General features: G+C 49.5%; 2 protein-coding genes across 3 annotated transcripts; both read left to right on the top strand.

Moving 5' to 3' along the window:
* Positions 1–92: 92 nt before the first annotated feature.
* Positions 93–14,498, top strand: SPMIP6 (sperm microtubule inner protein 6). Its single transcript, NM_001076240.2, has 7 exons — positions 93–388; positions 8,317–8,461; positions 10,605–10,735; positions 11,720–11,795; positions 12,006–12,240; positions 13,410–13,496; positions 14,336–14,498. Exons 1-7 carry the CDS (start codon positions 254–256, stop codon positions 14,439–14,441), a joined length of 915 nt encoding a protein of 304 aa, NP_001069708.1. The 5' UTR covers positions 93–253; the 3' UTR covers positions 14,442–14,498.
* A 1,218-nt stretch (positions 14,499–15,716) lies between these two features.
* MYORG (myogenesis regulating glycosidase) lies at positions 15,717–24,491 on the top strand. Of its 2 annotated transcripts, none has more exons than NM_001374519.1 (2): positions 15,717–16,053; positions 19,577–24,491. In NM_001374519.1, exon 2 carries the CDS (start codon positions 19,644–19,646, stop codon positions 21,786–21,788), a length of 2,145 nt encoding a protein of 714 aa, NP_001361448.1. In that variant the 5' UTR covers positions 15,717–16,053; positions 19,577–19,643; the 3' UTR covers positions 21,789–24,491. The 2 variants fall into 2 exon arrangements, with proteins under 2 accessions (NP_001361448.1, NP_001361447.1); NM_001374518.1 differs by having other exon boundaries at positions 19,510–24,491.
* The last annotated feature ends 303 nt before the right edge of the window (positions 24,492–24,794 follow it).

Below are 24,794 nucleotides of genomic sequence, written 5' to 3'. Positions count from 1 at the left end.
AATGTTCACCTCCCCCGGAGATGGGGCTGAGCCAGATGATATCATAATGGGCAGTGCCCATCGTAGAGAGGGAATCAGGGTGGGGTAGGGGCAAGAAGGCTGAGAGGGAGGGAAGCTGAAAGACCCTCCATAGGAGGGGGTCACAGCAGCTAGGGGTACCTGCTGGGCTGTCTGGAAAAGAAGGGGTGGTCACTGATGTCTTGCAGGAGCCCTTGGTAGGTAGAGCCCACCACGGCGTCCCCCAGACCCCACTATGTTCCTCTTTTCCCGAAAGACCAAGACCCCCATCAGCACCTACAGTGACTCCTACAGGGCCCCTACCTCTATCAAGGAGGTCTACAAGGACCCACCTCTGTGGGCCTGGGAAGCCAACAAGTTTGTGACCCCGGTAAGTGGCAAGCTGGTGTGGGAGGTTTGGGGGAGTGCAGTCCAGAATGTATGGCTGTGGGTGTCTGGAAGACTGATGGTGTGGCTGTCATTGTGTGTTTGTAATTATTTGTAGTTTTGTGTGTATGTGATTCATTTGCTTAGGCATAGAACTTCTAATAATATATATAAAGTAGTACAAGATCCTGCCCTCATGGTACCTTACTACTCCACCAGGATAGGGGATGGAGAGATACAGATGATAAGAAATAAACAAGATTGTCCAAAATTCTGTAAAGGAAATAAACATGGCACTGGAAATGAAAAGTCAGAGAGAGCTACTTCTATTGAGAGTGATGGAAGAGCTCTCTCTCTCTTTCAAGGTGACGTTGAGTTGAGCCTGGAAAAGTGAGCAACAACTAGTTCACCTTTGAGCTATGTGAGGAACTGAAAGAACAGGATTCCAGGCAGAGTGATCAAAAGTGCAAAGGCCCTGAGGCTGCCTGTGGGCTGTGCCTACAGGCATGTTTTTATGCATGCATGTCACAGTCTCCTGTAGTGGAAGACAGGTGGCCAAGTTGGGGTGTGCAGCTTCACAAAATGGAGAGGAGATGTGTGAGTCTAATTGTGACTCTGCCCAAGGAAGATTATCTGTGTGTACCATCCAACACAACTTTGCTGAGTACTTACGTGTGCCAGGTACAGTACGGTTACAACCATGTAGGGCCAGGCCCTGCCTCTGGGGAGCTCTCAGTAAGAAATGAACAAAGTGCCCAATGTGAAACATGCAACAGCAGAGGCTTGTGGTGGTAGAAGAATCAGAAAGAAGAGCTCACTCCAGGGACCTGAAGGGTGGGTCTACTAAGAGATCCAGGAGGGACTTCCCTGGTGGGCTAGTCATTAAGAACGAACCTGCCAATGCAGGAGACACAGGTTAAATCCCTGGTCCAGGAAGATTCCACATGCTACAGAGAAATTAAGCCCATGCTCTGCAACTACTGAGCCTGCAACTAGAGAAAGCTTATGCATAGCAACAAAGACAGTGCAGTCAAAAAATAAATTAATTGATTTTTAAAAAGAGAGCCAGGAGGAGGACGCTTTGAGCAGAAGAGATATAAAAACAGGCAACACTGGGGTGGCGACCCACCAGCTACTAAGGACTAGAGCAGAGAGAGAAACCAGCCCTACGGTAAGAGAGGAGCCTGCAGACCATGAAGAGCCACAGGTTGTGTTGCGAAATGTGGTCATAATGCTCCAGGTTTTTGATCCTGGGAGTGTCATGTTTGAATTGTAAGCAACTCTGGCCACAGTGGCAGGAGATTGAAGGGACTGGGACTGAGGGCAGGAAGCCCCATGAGATGAAGGATAAGGGGAGAGGATGTAGGTGGGAGATAAGGAGAGTCTGTAGCAGTGAAAAGGGGAATTGTTGAATAGGAGGACATTTTAAAAATTATTTTTGTAATTACAAAATAAATATATGCCCAATGCAGAAAATTGGGATAACTAAGAGAAGCACAAAGAAAAAGGCCTATAATTCTCGCTACCCAGAATAACCACTGGTAATTTACTACCCTGTGCCCTTTTAGGAAGCAAAAAAATTTGATGAAGGTGGTGTCATGTTGTAGACCATGTTTTGAATCTTGCTTTTTCTGCGAAACCATCTATCAAGTACGTTTTCCTGTGTCAAAAATATTCAATAATGTAATTTTAATAACTATGGTGTTTTACTTTATGAATGTACCAAAATATAGTTCAGGAATTTTATATTATTGGAAACTTAGATTGCTTATAAAAGTTTGCTAGTATAGTCATTCTTGTACATTCTTTGTGTACATCAACTATTCTCTTAGGATAAATTCATAGATATGAAACTGTTGGGAGAAAGGCCACATCCAAAAAACTTTGGATATATTCTTCAAATTGCTGTGATGAGGTCATAATAATCTACATTCCCACCAGCAAGATATGAAAATGCCTGCCTGCTTTTCCAAACTCAATAGGAGAGAATTTTTAGGAAGTAGGTCAGCACATCTTGGTCACCATCTGTATGTGAAGATGAGAGAGATTAGGATGATTCCTGGGTTTAGGGCTCTGGAAAACTAGAGGAATGGCAGTGCCACCAACTGAGATTTGGAATGCACAGTAGAGAGAGGTTTGGGGTTCTTCTGGGGGCAAAAATATTCAAGGACTTCCAGGTAAAGATGTCTGATAGGTAGCTGGATATACTTATCCGAAGCAAAGAAAAGAGGTCCGGGCTGCAGACATAGATTTTGAAATCAACATATAGGTGGTAGCTGAAATCATAGGAGTAATTCAGATTGCCAAAAAAGAGTAAGAAAATGGCCAAAGACAGAACTTTGGAGAACATCAATATTCAGGGGGTAGGTAAAGGAAGAAGAGCCATGAAAGGAGACAGTGATAGGAGGAAAAATCCAAGAGAAACCAACAAAGGCAATATTATTAGACAAAGCTCAGTATCGAATGTTGTCAGCACAGAAAGGGATCTCTTGGCTGTAGTAACCCTTAGCCACCTGACTATACAGCTTCGTTGAGTGGAAAGGAATGAAAGTTAGATAGTAGTAGGATTAATAATGAAAGAAAAGGCTTTTGCTTCTGACAGTATGGTGGTCTAAAACCCTGAAGGACGCTCCTGCTTCCAAACAACTAGGTCTTGCATAAAAGTTAATTTTTATTTGGTTTTGGATGTCAGTGGAGATGAGTGGTAAGTATACTAAGACGACAGGATTGCCCTGAGAACAAATGCCACTATTAGTACTACAAGCAGGAGTTTAAGCCTTAAACTAGCTGCAAGATGGAGCAACCTAAACCTGTAATTCCCAAACTGAACCAGGAAATCCAATGATCCCTGGCTCCCTGCCCCCCACCCCAGCCCCCACACACACATGTATATATATTCTGTGTTGGAAAATATCTTCAATGTAGGTGTCTAGATACCCTTCAAAGTACAGTCATTCAAATCTGAGCTCATAATAAGAGATATAAGGAAACACACCACCATATAACAGAGGCAGTAGAAACAATAAACAACAGCCTTAAACCTCCGAGGACATAAGATATTGGAATTAACAAAGAATACAAAATAATTATGAGTCTTTAAAAATAAAGTGTGAAATCATCAAGAAGAGCAAGAAATAAGAGATTATGTTCTTAAAAGGACAGACAAATTTTTAAATGAATAGAAATTTTAGAAATAAAAGATACATTTGTTAAAACCAAAAACTCAACGGATGGGTTAAAGAGCTAATTAGTCACAGCTTAAGAGTGTCAGTGAGGGTCTTCCCTGGTGGTTCAGTGGTTAAGAATCTGCCTTCCAATGCAGGGGACTCAGGTTCGATCCCTGGTCAGGGAACTAAGATCTCACATGCCAGTAGAGCAGCTAAGTCCACACACAGCAGCTAGAGAGGAGCCCACGTGCCACAACAAAGACCAGGCACAGCCAAAATTTAAAAAAAGAAAAAATTGAGTGTCAGTAAAGTGAAAGAATGAAATAAAATTTTCCAGAATGCAGTACAGAGAGACAGAGAGAAAATATGGAAGAAACATTAAGCAACATGAAAGAAGGGGAAGATCTCACACAACTACTCAGAGTCCTAGTATGAAAGAGCAGAAAGGAGAATAGGCATTATTCAGAAGAAAAGGCTCTGAATTTTCCACAACTAACGAGAAACGAATCCAAGGATTCTTAGGTAACTCGTTCAAAACTGCATACCACCAGCTTAAGAGATGACCTTAAAAACATGCAGAGAGAAATTATTTTCAATGTGTCTTCCTTTCAACACCAATAAACAAATAAGATAAAGACACAGGCAAATAAAAATTAAAACATTTACTACCATAAGATCTACTATAAAAGAATTTCTAAAGGATATACTTTGAGGAAAGGGATATACTAATCACAAAAGGAAAATGTGAGATACAAGAAGGAATGATGAGCTAAGAAATTGGTAAATGAGATCAATTTAAGCAAAACTGTCCACAGAAAATCATTATAATGATTTTAGCTTGTAAAATTTAAAGAAAGAACCAAAATATTGGAAAACAATACCGTGTAAATTGTATATTGGAAAACAATATCATGTAAGATACAAGGATAGGAAAGGAATTTTTATAAAAACTGTCATTATTCAATTATTCACAGATGATACAGTTGTACATATAGAATCTGAAAATTATTCAAATAAGAATTTAGAAAGTCAGATGAATATAAGATAAGTCAACCACATTTCTTTACATCAAAAACAAGTATTTAGGAAGCATAATCTTAAAGTATATATCATCTGAGCATCAAAGAGTAAAAGTAGAAATAAATAACAGTCTATGCAAAACTGTATGGATAATATTATAAAACTTTGAATACTTTAAGAAAATATTTAAATGAAGAGTCATAGCATTCTCTTGGAGAGGAAAAGTCACTAACATAGAGATTCAATACAATTCTGATTAAAATCTGAATAAGATTCTTTGAAGAATTTGTCAACCTGTTTCTAAAATTTATAGAGAACAGCCAAGGCCCAAGACTAGCTAAAACACACCTGAAGAAAACGAGGACTTGCTTTATCAGATAATAATATTTATTACCAATGTATAGAAATTCATAAAGCATAGTATTACTGAAGGGTTACACAAACTGATTAATGGAATAAAATAGACCAGAAATGGAGCCACACATAAATGGAAACAATATGCAACAGAGATGATTGAAAATAAAGCTATGGGAAAAGATGTATCAGGATGGGGTAGCTTTGCAAATATGTGGGAGGGACTTCCCTGGTGGCCCAGTGGTTAAGAATCTACCTTCCAATGCAGGGAATGCAGGTTCAATCCCTGGTTGAGGAGCTAAGATCCCACATGCTGCAGAGCAACTAAGCCTGCACACAGCAACTACCCAGCTGGTGCCATCTGGAGCCTACATGCTGCAACTAGAGAAGCCCCCACCCCACAACAAAAGGTCCCGTGTGCCGCAACTAAAACCCAACACACCCAAGTAAATAAATACTTTAAAAATTTGTGGGAGAAAGTAGATTACTCAATGAGACAACTCATTACCCATGTGGATTAAAAATAAAATTGATCCCTAATTAACCCCAAGCACAAGAAGCAGTTCCTGACTAAGACTTAAATATAGCAAGTAAAACTGTATAGCTTTAGAAGAAGTTATATATTATCTCCATTATTTTAGATTATGGGTAGATTTCCTAAGTCACAAAAGCACTACCTAAGAGATTAATAAATTCAATTATATTAAAATTAAGAACATACATTCATCAAAAGACACCAAAAAGAAAATGAAGATATAAGCCATAAACTGAGAGATGATATTTGCAACCTGTAACTGACAAAAGAATATGTAGAATGTATAAAGGATTATAATTCTCTGGGTTAAGATTGAGCACATGTTTTGACTCCTTCCTAAAACTCCTCTAAAACGACAATAAGTGGACATTTAAGACATCAGTTCACAAAAATAGTGAAAAAGTGGGACAATGACAACAAAATTTCAGAAGCTGGAAAGTGTGATAGTTAAGTAACTGACAACAGTTCTGAGAAAGCTGAACCCAAAGCTAACAGTGGGAAACACAAGGCATAATTCAATTTAAAACCGCGGAATTTTCAAAAGGTTCAGAAATTAGTAATATTAGGCTTCCTGAAACTGAATATGGGACAGGACCAAGGCTGAAACAATGATTTGAACGCTGTTAAAAAGCAATTAAAGGGACTCCTCTGGTGGTCCAGGGTTAAGACTCCATGCTGCAAATGCAGAGTGTACAGGTTTGATCCCTGGCTGGCGGAATTTGGGAACTAGGATCCTGCATAATGCTTGGCTTGAACAAAATAAAAAGAAACAATTAAAACCACTAACTCCCTCCTCTACTCCATGCCATAGGGTGACTACTTGCCCATCTCTGCAAAAGTCAGAAGGCTTATTTTCTGGCAAGGATCTCAGGACTGGGAATTCCAGGCCCAGCTAAGGTCAGGGTACCATACTGAAAACAGGTGAACCTCCATATGCTGAATGCTAAAACCCCCAGCAGCCCTATTTTCCACTAGGTTCTCAAAACACTGGCAGCCAGGTACAACTCTCAAGCCAAAGACTGAAAGAGTTCAGAGAGATCTGATCAACCCAAAAGAAAAGACTTATAGATACTGACAGAGTTTACAACAAATAGTCTAGCCAGACCAGCCTACAGTGATGCCCACCCACAGCTCAAAGCCTTCAGTAAGTCTTTATAGTCTCCTATTCATGAACAGACAATCAAAGATTATAAATATCTGAGGAAAGCCTCAAAGGGAAACACTGAAGATATCTGTGGGTTCTTTTAAATGACTACGTGTGTATGTGCGCGCGCAGACGTCTGTGGGTTTGTGAGCATGTCTGAGTGTCTATGGATCCATGAGGATGTCTGACTGTGTTTGCATAGATGTACATCTGTACGTGTGTCTATGAGTGTATCTGGGTGCACAGATCTATGTGTCTGGATGTGCATGTGTTTGTGTGTGTGTGTAAAACTCAGGGGAGTGCTAAGTCTTGGGGCCCCTTCACCCATATGGAGTATGACTGTGCAGTATCTGCCCACAGAACAAAACCTCAGTTGGCATGCAGGATCCAAGAGGCCCTTCAGCTGAGGGATTTTCAGGGGCCTAGGAGCCCCTGCCTTCTTTCCCTAGGGGAGAAGGCAATGGCACCCCACTCCAGTACTCTTGCCTGGAAAATCCCATGGACAGAGGAGCCTGGTAGGCTACAGTCCATGGGGTCGTGAAGAGTCAGACATGATTGAGCGGCTTCACTTTCACTTTTCACTTTCATGGATTGGAGAAGGAAATGGCAACCCACTCCAGTGTTCTTGCCTGGAGAATCCCAGGGACGGCAGGGCCTGGTGGGCTGCCATCTATGGGGTCACACAGAGTCAGACACGACTGAAGAGACAGCAGCAGCAGCAGCAGCAGGAGCGCTAGGAGCAGCAAGGTCTCACCCCTGGCCAAGAGAAGCCTCTGCTTTTTAGATCACACAGGGGAAGTGTGGTAGCATCACCACCCCAGCACCTTGCTGCCCACCATGACGAGGAAGTCCTTTCCAGTATTTGACTTTGCTAGGTGTCCCACCTCTGTAACCCAGCTGCCTTTCATCCTGAATGCCTGCAGAGACATGGGCCCACAACTAACCTGGCAATCTACATTTAGCTGAGGAGAAGGGAGCCTCCAAAGGGAGACCTTGATCTGGAATTCGGGGTGAGAGGATAAGATGAGGTGAACCCCAAGATGCAGAGGGACCTAGAGTCTGAACCAAGATCAGGGGAAAAGTCAGGCTAGGAGGAAGAATAGCACAACGTGGATGTCAGGGTCAACCATAATACTGGTGTCAAGATGAGAGCCACAGCAGAATTCACCTCAGGCTGGAGTCAGAGAATGCGATTTTTTTTTTTTTTGAGAATTCGATTTTTAAAGTAGGTGCCCCTCTGGCCCCATTCTTCTTCTCCTTTAGGGTGCCAGATTCTTCGAGAGTCCTCCCTATCCTAAACACCTGCCTAAGGCAGCCAGCTCCCAGGGCAGCCAACCTGTTCTGAGGCTCCAGGTTCTACCACAGGTCTACTGCTCTGTCGGGGGAGACCCAGATCCTGAGCCCAGGCAGCACACAGTCTGAAAGAAAGAAGACAGAACACCCAGCTCTGCCCTTTAGAAGTCCTAGTCAAGGAAAGGACAGGAATGAGAACATCAGGAAATCACTCTGACTGAGGGCAAATGTCAGGTTCTGAGTCCTTAGATGGAAGAAAGGGTGACTCAAGCAAAGCTGGCCTGGACATCCCTCCAGCATAGGGAAAGGGGTGGAACACCCACCTGGGCTGACCTCAAGAGCTAAATCTAGGTCCAGCAGGATACCAAGACTGGGGTCTCCATGCACCTAGCCATCTCTTCCCCTCTCCCCTTGCCCAGGGCCTGACTCACACTGCACAGCGCCATGTGGATCCTGACGCCCTGCAGAAGATGCTCAAGTGTGCTGTGCAGGACTACAGCTACAAGGGTTCCATACCAAGCCACCCCTACTTCCCTGAGAAATACTGGCTCTGTCCAGAGGAAGGTAGGGCCTCACCACTCATCCATTCAGTGACCCCAACAAAGACCCTACACCTGAACCCAACTTGAATCCTGACCTCCACCCTGGTCCTATCCCCATCCACAACCTGGCTTTCTATTCTTACCTCCCCCATTCTAACTTGAGTCCCAACCATCTGGCCTGACCCTGACCCTGACCCCTGATCCTGGAGGAGGAAATCCAGGCTCTACCTTTTGGGAGTTCCCAGTCTGTGCCAAAGAACTGGAAGAGGCCTTGGTCTTATCCCTAGAGCAAGGGAGGGAGCATTAACCTCCTCCAAACAAATTCCTCCATGTGTATTCTGGGTGCCATCTTTTCCCATCTTCTTGGTGGCCCTGTTCCATCAGTTTCCCCTTCTCTCCTGCATCCTCCTGCCCCCCCCACACCTCTCTCCCCTCAATCTGGAAGACTTTTCTAATTTTCCTCTGCCTAAAAATGATCTCTTGCTCCTCCCACTAACAGCCAAGATTCTTGAAAATAAGAGTCACTCCTATGCCTTATGAGAAATCATCTTTCTCATTTGGTTAGGTGTTTATTATTTGTCTCCCTATACATTCCAAAAGAGCAGAAAGTCTTGTTTTATTTAGAACTGGGCCCCCTCCATCCAGAATAGCATCAGGCTTCCTAAGTATTTGTTGAATGAATTGATTAATGTTCAATTGAAATTGGGAATCTGCATCTCCGACACTTATATTTAATGTTATTAAAATTGATCTTGTATGGTTCCAGTTAGCTCATCCATGGGACTCTTCAGTCTTTTCCTTATGAGACCTACCCTGTGCATTTCACTCTGACAACTCTCTACTTTGTGAAACTCCTTCCCTCCATCTGTGAAAGGAAGATGTGAAACCCCACGAGCTTCTCTGATGCCTCAATTTCCTGGGTCTCTTGTCTAATCATTCTGGAAACATAGGGTTTCTCGGGGTGCTGATCTGAGCCTTCTTTCATTTCTCTCCTGAGACCATTTAATTTAACCCACAACTTTAATTACTGACAACTCCAAGTCTTTATTTCCAGCCTTGACCTCTCACCAGAATTCCACTCTCCTTTAGCTGATTATGATCAGATTTACCTAAATGGCCCCAAACACTTCAAACTCAGTGTGTCCAACCCTCCACCCGGACCCCTCAGTCCCAACACACTGCCCCACATGCACACACACCTGCTCTTCCTCTATGGCCCCTAGACCTGTGCTCCTAATCTCTCAGGTATGTTCTTTCACTGTTAGTGGGGTGGATCACAGAGGAACTTACAGGACAGACTTAGGTGACTGGGTGGGTGCAGCTTTGGAGGGTTTTTACATGGGGATTTTCATTTATGATAAGTGCCAAAATTTCTATGTAGAGATTGGATTGTAGGATTTCAAAATGAGGTAGGAAGATCAATAGACTAATAGCAATAATAATCACAATAATAATGATGATGATAGTATTCTGTGTGCCAGGCATTGTTCTGTGTTTTACATATAATAACTTATTTAAATCTCACAATAACCCTATGGGGTAGATAGTATTATTAGTCCCATATTAAAAGTAAGGAAACAGAGACAAGATGAAATTAACTAGATCAAGGTCACACATAGTTAATATCTGGCAGAGCTGAAATTAGAACCACAGGAGTCTTTCTGCAGAGTCCATTCTATTAACCATGACATTATTGTCTCCTGGCTTAGGCACTGTGGAAATACAGGAGTAAGATCATGGGGGATTGGAGGAAAGAATAGACTCAAGTGATTTTAAGGAGGCAGAGTAAGCAGACTTTGAGCCTGCATGTGGAAGATGAGAGGGAAGATTTGGAAGGAGGCCCATTTCCAGGGTTTCCACGTTGGCTGATTCAGAGAGGTTGGTGCTAGAATGAAAAGTAACCAGCTCAAAGGACACAGACCCCACTCAGAAGCTTGCTTTAGATGGGATTCAGGCTGCATCTCAGTATCTAAGACAAATGTGGGGCCAGGATGGGCTTTTCTGACCTAAGGGAGATTAGTGGGAGTCCAGCTTTGTGGTAGGGATCAGAGGAGAGACATTTAGGGGCTCCCCAGATCCTAGGATAGGATAAGGAGTAATCCTAGGGAAAAAAAAAAAGAATAAGGAGTAATCCTATCTTATATATCTCCACCCCTGTGATCAAGCAGACAGATGCAACCCAAACTACCTGTGTGGCAACCCAAACTACCTGTGCAGTAACCAGTATAACACATGGAGGATGGGACCTTACAACTGCTGGAACAAATGTACCACATACCTTCCCCGGCTGCCTAAGGTACCAACTGTGCCCAGCAAAGATGCCTGGGGTCTGGGATGGCACCCCCACCATCTGCCTCCCAAATCACAGGGTCTGACATTTCACCATTAGTTTCTCATCCCTTTCCCACCAAGGTTCCACGGCCTTTTCCCACTTGTGAGACTAGCTAGGTTTATATTCTCTAGGAAACAAGGGAGCTCAGGAGTGAAGCTGTGCCAGGCCCTTGCATCCCAATCTCTAGGAACTGGGTCTCCAGGGTCCCAATCTCTGGGTAGGCTGTGTGGAGACAGGGGCTGGTGCAAACTCCTTGATGTGCTACCTTCCTGAAGCTTGCCACCTGGCCCCTCTCTAGTGGTCTGGCCAAGGAGTCAGTGATAGGCTGAGTCTACTTGCTCCTCTCTCCCCTCCTTTGTGATGATAACAAGGACAAAAGGAGGCAAAATAAGGCTATCCAGAGACAGACCAGATAGATTCAGGACAGTCTTCCAAGGAGATAGGAAAGAGTCCGGACATGACCTCAGGCATCAAGAAAGAAGGAATATGAGAGGATTGCAGGCTAGAATAGGGGCTCTTAGCTATAGGTTGATGGTTGACCTCAGGTTAACTGAACCCTTCTGAATTAGAACTTCCTCAAGAATCAGAATTTTTCACAAGGTCCCCAAATGATTCTGATGGACAGGCAACAATGCAATATTTAAAAACTCCTTTTAGAGAGACACGGAGACACAGAGACGGCTAGATAAGGAGGGGTCAAATCAAAGGCAAACGCTGAGACAGGGATGGCAGGGACCCAGGTCCAGACCGGGTCCACCTACAGCTCCACTTCCCCCACCTTTCCCAGGGAGGCGGAGTGAACTGCGTTGCCTGGCGACAACCCCAAACACTCAGAGCTTTGGAGAGTAGAAGGCGCGGCCTGGGACTAGTCGGGGTGTTCTGGGAGAACCCACCAAGGGAGGAATTCTTCCGGGTCAGAACTTGAGGTAGCGTTTGTGCCACTTACAGGAGGCCGGGATGGAGACAGTGGTTCGAGGAATGCCCTTGGTGTATCCTCCTAAGCCGGAGCGACTCAATGCCTACGGTAACAGAGGGAGGGAAAGTGGAGGGAGAAGGGTAGACCAGAAGGCCGGAGGGATGGAGACTCGAGATATGGAACAAATGTTGAGGACCCTGAAGAGGTTGTAACCTTATCTCGGCTTGTGTCTCCATCTCTTCCTGTCTCTGACCTCCTCTCTGGCCGTTCCTGTGACTCTGTGTCTGGGTCTCCCGGGCTCGGGGCTCGCGGGCGCAGAGCGCGAGGTAGTGGTGAACATGCTGAACTCGCTGTCACGAAACCAGCCGCTGCCGCAGATCACGCCCCGCTGCGGGTGTGTGGACCCGCTGCCGGGCCGCCTGCCCTTTCAGGGATATGAGAGCGCTTGCTCGGGCCGCCACTATTGTCTGCGTGGGATGGACTACTGTGTCTCCGGGCCACCCTGCACTGAACGCCGCCTGCGGCCTTTATGCACAGAGCTACCTACTGTAAGGTTCGCAGGGCCGCGCTGTCGGCGGGCCCCGCCCCCAAACAAGCCCCGCCCCCAGAGCCCAGCCCTACCACGCCACCTCCCCTGCGGGCTCAGCATCCCGCGCCACTTCTAGCTCTGCTCGGCCTCTGTGCCAGACCCCACTCCGCCTCCAACCCGCGCGGTCCCCTTACTGGGCGCCTCCCTGTCCCTTCCTCGGGCCTCATGGCCTGAGCAGACTGCTGAGGCGAGAGACCTGCACAAACTGGGCTCAAGGTCCACCTGACTCTTGTTTGTCTTCTGGAGGCTCCGCCGGAGAGCTTCTTGGAGGAACAAACCCCGCGCACCAATTTCATCCCGTTCCCTCGCTCGCAGGCCCTGCCCCCTACCTGGCCACCAGGCCGTGGAGACGCAGGTTCTAGCTTGCGGAGAGCCACGTGTCCTCAGAATAGTGTCCCCTATTCCTGGGCCTCGTGGTTGGTACATCGGCAGGGTTATCGTTGGGTTCTAAGAGGGCGAGGAAATGGTGACTGCGTGGGTAACAGAAGGGTCCTGGCCTCCTCGGAGCCCAGCACCACCTCCGGAGATAGACAGCCTCGCGTGTTATTGTGGAGGAAACTGAGGCTCGGGCACTCAGCAAAAGCTCAGATTGCCATCTATCTCCCTGCACTTGGCTTTAGATAAGGCGGGCTGAGCCTGGGAGAACTCCAACATCCGCGTCTGCCTAGAGAGCTGCGAAAGGGGGAGAGGGTCCTGAACTCTGTCCCTAACACTGTGGGGATACCCCGTCCCTCCCCAGGCTGGGAGAGCCTGATATATTGAGCGAAACTGGGTTTTATCACTCACAAGGGTGTGGAAGAAGGAGAAAGTGCTTAAGCCTTTCTCGACAAGCTTATCGCCTTGTCGATAAGCGAGGATCCAGGATCCTCAATGACTGGACCTCCAACCCTCCCCAGAGTACAGCCTTCTCCGTGGCCCAGCCTGGGCGGCAGAAACCAGGCCTTGTGGGGAGAGGGACTTCCAGGTGTCTTCCCGGAGGCAATACTTCGAGGAGATCTTGAAGGGCCAGGAGGCTGGAGGGGAGGATCTCCTAGCCGGAGGACAGACACCTGAAACGCGGCTCAGGGTCTTGGTCTGGGCTGGGGTGTGGAGAGAAATCAAAAGGCCTTCCTGCCCACCGTTTCTTCCTTCAGGAGTGTGTCTCCCTGCGAGCACCGATCCGGAATGCAATGTGCTGTTATAACTCCCCAGCCGTCGTACTACCCCTGTCCGAACCTTAGGTAAGTCTTGCGCACACACATGCAAATTCGCACCCACAAAAGAAGCTGTAACCTTGAGTGGCGGGGCACCCAGGGACTAGCTGGGATAAGAACTGTTCGCTGTAATGCACCGACGGGACGATGACACAAGGGGGCGCTAGTGCCATGGGGAAGTCAAACTGGCAACTAAACGAGAGCCCCAGGAGAGGGCATGGAGATTGGCATTGAAGAGTTACAGGTTGGCAGTGGGGCTTAGAGTCAAGAGATCAGGGTGTTAGGTTCAGGGCTTGAATTAAAGGGTTCAGTTCAGTCGCTCAGTTGTGTCCGACTCTTTGCGACCCCATGGACTGTAGCATGCCAGGCTTCCCTGTCCATCACCAACTTCCAGAGTTTGCTCAAACTCATGTCCATCAATCCGGTGATGCCAGCCAACCATCTCATCCTCTGTCATTCCCCTCTCCTGCCTTCAATCTCGCCCAGCATCAGGGTCTTTTCCAATGAGTCAGTTCTTCCCAAAGTATTGGAGTTTCAGCTTCAGCATCAGTCCTTCCAGTGAATATTCAGGACTGATTTCCTTTAGGATTGGCTGTTTGATCTCCTTGCAGTCAAGGGACTCTCAAGAGTCTTCTCCAACACCACAGTTCAAAAACATCAATTGATGTTTTTGAATTAAAGGGTAGGAAGTCAATGTTAGGGAGTGGGTATTGGGAATCAAAAATTTAACAGTAGTACCTGAGGTCAAGAGGTCAATGTTGGAGCCTAGGGTCAGTATTAGGGCAAAATGTTGGGATAAGATTAACATTGAGAATTGGAGTCAGATATATGAGGGTCCAAAAGGGCTGACCCATCTCTCCCCACAGATGGGACACAAGTCACTTCAAGAAGACCGGTGGTTCCCAGAGAAACAACTATGTTGTCCACCCTGAATTTGTGTCTGAGACCTATCCTGACTACCACTGCTGGTAGAAGCCGGGGCTGGCCAGGCCAAGGGGGCTGAACAATAAATAAATTCTTCACCCTAAAGGCTGCCTGCAGTGTCCTCACCCAGCAGGGCTGGCATGAGGAGTCAGTCACTCAGGCCTCTGCCACGCCTCGTCAGCGGAGATGCAGTTTCTCAAAGTCATCCTGCACTGAGCCCTCCCCACCCCATCATCTCAGTAGTTTCCATGGGTGGCACTGAGTGCCCTCCTGACACATAACAGTAGCTTATGAGGGGCATGTCCTCCTCCTTTCCATTCCAGAGCCCAAACTAATGGGCCCACCTAGCCACTCAGGAGGTCCCATTCACCTCCCATCCCAGGAGGGCACAACTGACATTTCCCCAATATCCTCCAACCTAGATGTCCCATCACCCCCATATCTCAGTGGACCAGAATCCTCCATCCTGCAGTCAGAGCCATGTCCCTTACTCAATCTCTTAATCTCTGTCCCCAGAGTCTCCATCACAGCCACCCTAAAGTCTATACAGAACCCCTTACTGCCCTCCCCGACCCAAGTCCAAGGGGTGGGTTCCAGAACAATTTTGGAAGATTTCGTGACCAAGAAATCTTGGCCCAACAAGGCCCTGTTTCTCTGTCCCTCAAGAAGCAAGGTTTGGGGTGTTCTGGAGTCTCTAGGGTCTTTGGTATTTTTTCACCCCATTCCTCCTGGGTGCAGGTGTATGCTGGGGCACACCCACCTCCTCACAGCACAGGCACTTATAATGGCTGTCACCAAGGGAAGTGATTGGGGGAAGACTTTGCAAAATACCGAGCAGAATCTGGTCTTCTCAGTCCCTAACCTCAGACATTGCTGGTCTGATCCGGTGGGAACTGATAGGTCAGGCCTCCCGGATGATGGAACAAGGCTACATTCCGTGGGGTCCTTGATTGGATCCAACCTGTATTGAACCGCTGGGATCTTCCCAGAATCCCCCTACCCTTTTTACACATGGGAAAAGAGCTGATGAGAGCGTTATACCAAGACGGCCTCAACCTGCCCAAACTGGAGGAAAAAGAATCCCGAGAGCCAGCTCTGCCCCATTACCCTGAGGCTCGCGCCTTCTCTTACACATCCCAAATTTAGCCTTGGAGGTGTGACAATCCTAACATTCGGCAGCTGCACTTTCCTCCAGAACTACACTTCCCAGCAGGCCCGGGGCAGAGCCCCCCCGCCCCAGCGTGTGGCTGAGCAACAGTTCACCAGGGGCGGGCCTGCAGGCGAGTGGGGCGGGGACTAGGGGGGGCGGGGAAGTGGGTGGTGAGCCGGGAAGCACCAGGCAGGCTGGCCTGAGCTGCCCCGAGCTGCCCCGAGCTGGGCAAAGAGCAGAGAGGGGAAGGTAGGGTCTAAGGGGCGTGGCCTCTAGTCCGCGTGACAATGTGGGAGGATGGTCCGACGCCAGCGGTGGAGCTGGACTTCGAGACTAGGCGAGTCCGAATGACCGGGGCGTGGCCGAGCAGCCAGGGGGCGGGGCCTGAGGACGGCCTCAGCAGTCCCCAGCGAGGCAGCGCCCCGAGTCGCACCGTAGCAGCTCAACTTCTGCGAGCTTGGAGGGGATCTGCGGTAGCCTCCCTTCACCCCCACTTCTGGGGTCACTGCCGTGAGTGAGCCCCGCGGGAAGACCTTGGGTGGAGGGTGCTGGGGGAGAGTATTTCCTGCACTTTCTCTCCTACAGATGAGTAGGTGGGGTGAACCTGGACACCTGAGCTCCTTTTGGGGCCGCGGTCACCAGCTGGCGACCTCAGTCTGTCCCTTCGGACATTATAGCTGCAGCATTGGCAGTGGGTGTAGGGTATTCCAGGCTGTAGGCTCAGTCACTCGATACCCCCGGATCCCTTCGCTGCGCAGGACGGGTAGACGGGCCCGGATCGAGTTGCCTTTGACATTTCCACCCCCACCCTACCCCTGGGAATTGTGTTGGACAAACAACTCAACGTGGAATGGCCTCCCCTCAGTTGGGTTGGGCCTGACCCTCCCCGTTAGAGCCAGCTAGAGGCCGGAAGCCAAGACTGAGGTTGACCATCAAGTGGGGAGAGGCTTGGCTAAGGCAAACCCCCACCTACCAGTCTTAGCCTGTGGTTGGCCAGATGGCGGAGGCGGCAGATTACAGGGGTCTCCAGAGCCACCGTTAACACCGGAACCACAGTCCCTGTACCAGATGCCGTTAAAATTGCCACTTCCCACCCCCAAGAAGCCTTTCTGGAGCCAGCAGCAGCACCAGCCCTTGGGAGGACAGGCCTCATCATGCCCACATCCACCCAATGGAAGCCTGTCCCACCCCTTTGGCCACAAAGCTCCTTTCCTCTACTGCATTCAGATAGCCAGTCGTTATCTCCCATTCCTAAAACTTACCCTGTAGGGGTTAAACTGGAATTTTGGACTCAGGAAATCTTGCTACCTGCGTGACTTCAAACAAGTTCCTTTTTCTGTTTGGGCCACTATTTCCTCATCTGTAAAGTGGCACTGCTGCTGTGCCCCCCTGTTCAGCATTATTGTTAGGGTTGGATGCCATGGTGGCATTAAGGAGACCAGCACAGGGCCTGTGGGTTTTTGTCCTTCACCAAAGAACCTCAGAACTGTAGTAAGTAAAGATTCTTAGAACCTAAGTGTTTGAAAAGGCTTTTGAGGACACCTTGGTGGCCTCTCCATGCCTCCAGGGGTCAGTAGATGGGTTGGCTTAATATGAACGTTTTGAGGATGAGCTATCTCTCTTATATTAGATACAGACTCTTTCTCCCTAAATGCCCAGAAGGCACCTTGGTTGTCTTGAATGAATTTTGGCAGCCTGGTCCCCCAAAGCCTGCTTTGGGTCTTGCTTAGCTTAAGGGCTTAAGGGTGTCCATGGTGGCTCAGATGGTAAAGAATCTGCCTGCAATGAACCCAGGGTTCGATCCCTGGGTTGGAAAGATCACCTGGAGGCGGGCATGGCAACCCACTCCAGTATTCTTGCCTGGAGAATTCTATGGACAGAGGAGCCTGGTGGGCTACAGTCCATGGGGTCACAAAGAGTCAGACATGACTGAGCGACTAACACTAGCTTAAGGGCATCAGCTAAAGGCTACTGCCTACACTTTCCAGGACTTTTCTAACCTATGCCTACAGGAAGGGAATCCATAGTCAGGTGGGGGAATTTTGAAGGCTTAATCGTGTAGGATGAGAGGAGGGGAGTAAGAGGCTGTTCTAGACCAGCTGGAACTAACCAATTTCGAGAGTTAGGGAAAGGAGCTCAGAGAATAAGGCCCCGAGATAGAACCTCACTGGTAGGGGGTGGGGGAGGATATTGTTGGGAGCTGTATATTGACATCTGGGATCAAACTTCTGATTTGCACCTGGCATTCTTGATAATGTCTTTGGGGGAGGGGGGGAGGTGAGAACCCTGAGCAGTTCTGGAAAGTCTTTGGAAGTCTCTGGGGACTTGGAAACAGACACTGGCATCTGGGAGGAGTCTAATTACTGTTTGTCAGTCTCCTCTTTCCTCCCCACCGCCCCCCTAACCTCCAGCTGGAGCAGGTGGGCAGCTGGCGGGCTGGCAGTGTATATATCTGTGTATGCACCTGGTTGGTGCCATTTCTTTGTTGGACTCTGCCCTGAGGGCTGGGACAAGGGTCAGTAGCCTTGAACAGCAGGTTGGGACACACCTCCACCCAAGTTTGTGTTTCTCTGCAGTCATATCTGAGTTTTTAGCATACAGTATGCATAAGTGTATGTGTGCAGTAGTGGGTGTTTGACTGCCAGAGAGCTGGGGGTGGGGAAAAGAAATTGACCCAAGATGGGTGGGTGAAATTTCCTAAAGCAGGTGGCCTGAAGGATTTAGGTTAAGGAAGGAATGAGATTGGTAGTCATAGGATAGACCTGGGTGGAAATGGAATCAGAAGGACAGGTGAGACCGTGTATGCCTTGAGCCTCAATTTGCAAAGCTTAGTCTTCTGAACATCATGGGGGTCTTGAGCAGCTCCCTGAACTAGGGAGAGATGTAATCTGATAAGTGCTTTAGAAAGATCAGGTTAGTATCTGGGAGCAGAAGGCCTTGGGGGAAAAAGAAGTTGAAATCAGGGAGGCCTATTGAGGAAGTGTTGCAATGGTACAGGAGAGAAATAACAGTGCTCTCACTAGGATAGGAGCAAACAGGACAGTGGGACAGTGCTGGAGACAAAGCCAGGAGGTAACCGGCCCACAGATGTGGGTGCTGGGAGCAAAGCAGGAAGGTGGGCAGGCACAGGGACTCGGTGGTCCTGATGGCTGAGAGCAGAGGGGAGTTTGAGAGCAAAGAGAGGGAGATGTGAGAAGCCACCAAGCCCTCATACTAGGCTCCTGACCCTTTCCTAATGTCCAAAACCCACCCTGCCCCCCGCCCCCAAACCAGGCCCTAGGACTGAGTCTGGCTTCAAGTATCTTGTCTAATCTCCAGATTTAACATGGCTTCTGACTCAAGATTAAATTCCATGTCTGAGCTGTTCCCCTTCCTTTGTCCTCTCCCCCTCCTGCATAGGGAAACCAGCCTACCACTGTGTTAAAGGTCTCAAGGACCTCACAGGCTGGGAAACTAGGCCTTCTCCAGATCCTTCCCTTTCTCATCATCCTGAGCAGCCCCCATGTGTGATCCAGGGAGGCCTGAGTAATTCTGTGATCCTGGACAGCTCCCTGACTCTGTCTGGGTTTGTTCCTCCACCAGGAAAATGGAGATGCATGTCATCTGCCCCTCCCCTTTCAGAAAGTGAAAGTGTTAGTCACTCAGTCATGTCCCACTCTTTGAGACCCCATGGACTGTAGCCAGCCAGGCTCTTCTGTCCATGGAATTTTCCAGGCAAGAATACTGGAGTGGGTTGCCATTCCCTTCTCCAGGGGACTTTCCCAACCTAGGGATCAAGCCCCAGTCTCCTGCGTTGCAGGCAGATTCTTTACCTTCTGAGCTACCTCCCCTTTCAGAGTCCTGACTAATTTTGGCAAGCAGGGTGCCCATGAGAAGGGGTAGGTAAGGTGCAGACAGAACATCCTGGTAAGAGTAAATCCTGACGTCCCAGTATACAACTGCCCAAAATACACACTTGTCTTACAGAACCAAATGTAAATACTATGGAATGAGAAGGCTCAGTTCCACCTCTCTCTTCCCCTTCCTGAATCAGGCCGGCCAGGTTCAGATTGGCTTTGTCGGGTGGCCCCCCTGCCCGCTCCTTCCTTAACTGGGGGCTGATGCCCCAGAATTCTCAGGAGAATTCCCAGGCCTACCCCCGCCGCCGCTCTGGGAGCCACACAGGTCGTAAGACTCCTGAGACCCTCGCAGCCGCAACCATGTACACCTTCTTGCCTGACAACTTTTCCCCTACCAAGCCCAAGCCGTCCAAAGAGCTGAAGCCGCTGCTGGGCTCCGCAGTGCTGGGGCTGCTGCTGGTGTTGGCCGCGGTGGTGGCCTGGTGCTACTACAGCGCCTCTCTACGAAAGGCGGAACGCCTGCGCGCGGAGCTGCTGGACCTCAACCGTGGTGGCTTCTCGATTCGCAACCAGAAGGGCGAGCAGGTGTTCCGCCTGGCCTTCCGCTCGGGCGTCCTGGACCTGGATTCCTGCAGCCGCGACGGCGCCCTGCTTGGCTGCTCTCGCACAGCGGATGGGCGCCCGCTGCACTTCTTCATCCAGACCGTGCGACCCAAGGACACAGTCATGTGCTACCGCGTGCGCTGGGAGGAGGCGGCTCCAGGGCGCGCGGTGGAGCACGCCATGTTCCTGGGCGATGCTGGGGCGCACTGGTACGGCGGCGCCGAGATGAAGACCCAGCACTGGCCCATCCGCCTGGACGGCCAGCAGGAGCCGCAGCCCTTCGTCACCAGCGACGTCTACTCCTCCGATGCCGCCTTTGGCGGCATCCTCGAGCGCTACTGGCTGTCGTCGCGCGCGGCAGCCATCAAGGTCAACGACTCGGTGCCCTTCCACCTGGGCTGGAACAGCACGGAGCGCTCTCTGCGACTGCAGGCGCGCTACCACGACACGCCCTACAAGCCGCCAGCCGGCCGAGCCGCTGCACCCGAGCTCAGTTACCGCGTGTGCGTCGGCTCGGACGTCACCTCCATCCACAAGTACATGGTGCGGCGCTATTTCAACAAGCCGTCGAGGGTCCCAGCACCCGAGGCCTTCCGGGACCCCATCTGGTCCACATGGGTGCTGTACGGGCGCGCGGTGGACCAGGACAAGGTGCAGCGTTTCGCCCAACAGATCCGCCAGCACCGCTTCAACAGCAGCCACCTGGAAATCGACGACATGTACACTCCTGCCTACGGCGACTTCGACTTCGACGAGGCCAAGTTTCCTAACGCTAGCGACATGTTCCGCCGCCTGCGCGACGCCGGCTTTCGCGTCACGCTTTGGGTGCACCCGTTTGTCAACTACAATTCTTCCCGCTTTGGCGAGGGCGTGGAGCGGGAGCTGTTTGTGCGCGAACCCACCGGCCGGCTGCCGGCTCTCGTGCGCTGGTGGAATGGCATCGGCGCAGTGCTCGACTTCACGCGCCCCGAGGCCCGCGACTGGTTCCAAGGACACCTAAGGCGACTGCGCTCACGCTACTCCGTGGCCTCCTTCAAGTTTGACGCTGGCGAAGTCAGCTATTTGCCCCGGGACTTCAGCACCTACAGGCCGCTGTCTGATCCCAACATCTGGAGCCGGCGCTACACGGAGATGGCGCTGCCCTTCTTCTCGCTGGCCGAAGTCCGCGTGGGCTACCAGTCCCAGAACATATCGTGCTTTTTCCGCCTGGTGGACCGTGACTCGGTGTGGGGCTACGATCTGGGGCTGCGCTCGCTCATCCCCGCGGTGCTCACGGTCAGCATGCTGGGCTACCCCTTCATCCTGCCCGATATGGTGGGTGGCAACGCTGTATCTGAGCGCTCAACCAGCGGCGGCGACGTGCCCGAGCGCGAGCTGTACGTGCGCTGGCTGGAAGTGGCCGCCTTCATGCCAGCTATGCAGTTCTCCGTTCCGCCCTGGCGGTACGACGCTGAAGTGGTGGCCATTGCGCACAAGTTCACGGCGCTGAGGGCCTCGCTCGTGGCGCCACTGTTGTTGGAACTGGCGGGTGAGGTCACTGACACGGGCGACCCCATCGTGCGCCCCCTCTGGTGGATCGCGCCCGGCGATGAGACGGCGCACCGCATCGACTCACAGTTTCTTATCGGAGACACGCTGCTCGTGGCACCCGTACTGGAGCCGGGCAAGCAGGAGCGGGACGTCTACCTGCCTGCAGGCAAGTGGCGCAGCTATAAAGGTGAGCTTTTTGACAAGACACCAGTGCTGCTCACGGATTACCCCGTTGACCTGGACGAGATCGCTTACTTCATCTGGGTATCCTGACCCAGCCCAGGGCCCAGAAACCTGGCAGCCCTAACCCTAGTCTTCATGTAGGCCTTTAACCCTCAAAATCACAACCGCACCGTCTATCCCACAGGAAGTCCCCAACTTTATACTACCCACTAAGTGGGTAATTGACCTAAATGTGCTGGAACCGGCTCCTGTAGGGCGGGGGAGAAGACACTGAAGCACCACCCGCCCCCCAACTCCAGTGCACAATGGTTACAGCCCTCCTCTCCACAGGCACTCCAGTCTACAGAAACTCCTTCCCTTGGGTGGGGGCAAGAGAGCTCAGAGGAAAAAAATCAGTTTTCTTCCTGTAAAACACAGTTGGGTTTTAAACGCACAGAGAAGGGGACTTCCTGAGGTGGTCCGGTGGTTAGGACTCCATCTTTCCACTGCAGGGGGCTGGAGTTCAGTCCCTAATAGGGGAACTAAGATCCTGCATACCACAGTGGCATGGCCAAAACAAAAAGAGAAAAGCACAGAAAGAAGCCTCACCTTCCATCTTTGTCCTTCTGAAGTGGTGACTTGGTCCTCTTGTGGTGACTTGGTCCTCTTGAAGGTCCCAAAATAGCCTCCTGCCACACTTAGAAAGGGCACATTCTTGGTGTTGGAAAGTGCCAGGCCCTGAGTTCTCAGCACTTGCCTGACCTGTGGCTGACCTGGTCCCACCCAGCTGGCGACAAGGGATGGAGGTACTTGGCCAACTGACAAGGAGGCAAGTGGTCCCCTCCCAAAGGCCGGGAGGACAGAGCCATCGTCATTGTCCCTCATTTGTGAAGAGACTCCTGACCCCATCCTTAGGCATCTGTGTACACACGTGGTTCAGCCCTGGGCCAGGGCCACTCCCTGATGGGCAAAGACTCGCAAGGCCATGCAGGCCAGACTTGGTGCCTTAACTCAAGAACCTGTGTGTGTGTGTTCTGTGTGTATGTGTGTGTGTGTGTGTGAGAGAGAGGCACCACGGGTCCCTGGATCTATGGAATTAACACAATACCTCTGAGGCTGCATAAGCCTGGAGGGAGGGGGCAGGGAGCAAACTTGAGGTTTTGACTTTCAACCTGGTCCCTTCCTAGGTGATGTCCCTGGGACTCTAGTAGAAAATAAACAGCCCTGTCTAGATTTCTCAGCTGCCTCACTCCCTATACACATGGCAGAGGTGTGGCTTAAAAGGGAGGCACGTTAGGGAATTCCCTGGTGGTCCAGTGGTTAGGACTGCATGCTTCCACCACAGTGAGTGCAGGTTTGATCCCCAGGCCAGTAATCCCACAAGCTGAGTGGGAAAATAGGGGGGGAAAGACTCCCCCCCCAAAAAAAAACAAAACAAAAAACCAGGGAAGTGGGGAAAGGATGTTTTTATTTTGGTGGTGGTGTGCTTCAGCACACAAACTACCGCACACAGCGACACCCACAAATATACACACAGGGTAAGATTTTTCATTCTAGTTATTTTTCTTTGCTAAGAAGAGCAGCCAGAGAGTTTTTTCTGCTTTTGCAGCTGAGTCTGGGCAAGGAGTGGCTTGCCAGCAGTGGGGAGGTGGGAAATAGGGCAGGGTTCAGCTTCCCTTAACAACTCTGACAGCAGAATCAGCCCCTCACCCCCTAGAGAATGTATCTCTTTGCCCACTCCACTACCCCCTCAATTTTCTTTGTGAAGAATGCTAGTGAAACTTTAGGAGCATTCACCCCTGATTCCACCACTCATCTAGAAACTGCGTGGCCTTGAGTAAGCTGCTTAACCTCTCTGAGCCTCAGTTCTTCATCTATAAAATGGTGATAATAATGCCTACCTCCCAGGTTGTTGTGGGAATTATAAGCACAGATGTATGTAAAGTGCCTGGCACAAGTAGGTGCTCAATAAAAGCTATTATAATTTTTTTTTTTTCTTGCTTAAAAACAACATGGACTTTTTTCCAGGCTCAAGGTCCCAGCCCAGCTGGCTCGCTCTAAGCCTGCATGTGATACCCTCTTTCCAAACCCCTACACACAGCACTCAGCTGAGCTCTGAGTTTGTGACCTGGGGGACACTGTGGTCCAGGAGAAAGGCGAGAAAAGAGACATCTGAAGTGGAATGTCAGGAGCCAGGAGTCCCCAGGAGATGGGGAGTGCATGGAATTAGCTTCCCTCTCTTTTTGGTCAAGAGCATTTACCAGTCAGTATTCAGTGATGAGCCTTCCTAGGTCCTGGTGCCCAGCGATGGGATATGTGTGGAGTGACTGTAGAAGGAAGACAACTAAGCTGGGTCCTGGGAAGTTCCCTGAATGGCTGGAGAGCATGACTCACATTTAAATGGCCCTCCACTTCAGACTATGCAGTCTGAAGCAGTTGACCTAACCTCTCAAGCATCAGTCTTTTTATCTTTAAAATAGAATTTCTAGGACTCATTGAGATGTGTCTGTAAAGTACTTATGCAAAAATTGGCAAGAAGTAAGTGTTTAGTAAATGGTAACTCCTATTAATTCTTAATTGTAGACAAGGACTGAAGAAAACTGCCTAAAACTTGTGCTGTATCCTACTGGGTAGCCTTTAGTCACATATCACTTCTTAAATTTAATTTTTAAATAAATGTAATTAAAAATCCAGTTCTTCAGGCACGCTAGCCACATTTCAAGTATTCAAAAGCCATGTGTGACTAGTGGCTCACATGTTGGACAGTTCAGATTACAGAACATATTAGAATAAAGTTCTACAGCCCAGGACCAAGCAAGTGTGTGCTGAGGTGGCATGGGAAGGTGGGGGTGGGTAAAGTAATCTGGAGGGCCCAAGTCATCTGGCCTGGAGGAGGAGTATCCTTTAGAAGAGCACTGAGGGAGTTCCCTGACCGTCCAGCAGTTAGGACTCCACGCTTCCACTGCAGGGGGCCAGGGTTCAATCCCTGGTCATCAGGGAGCTAAGATCCCACAAGCCATGTGGTGTGGCCAATTGAAAAAAAAAAAAAAAATGAAGTCAAATGTTAAGAATTTTAAGAGGGCATTGAGGGCAGGCAGCTCAGCTGGAGGAGGGGAC

This window comes from Bos taurus, chromosome 8, assembly GCF_002263795.3.
Source record: "Bos taurus isolate L1 Dominette 01449 registration number 42190680 breed Hereford chromosome 8, ARS-UCD2.0, whole genome shotgun sequence".
Classification (NCBI taxonomy): domain Eukaryota; kingdom Metazoa; phylum Chordata; class Mammalia; order Artiodactyla; family Bovidae; genus Bos; species Bos taurus.
The sequence above is the reverse complement of the archived record's forward strand: the minus strand, read 5'-3'. Positions and strand labels throughout refer to the sequence as shown.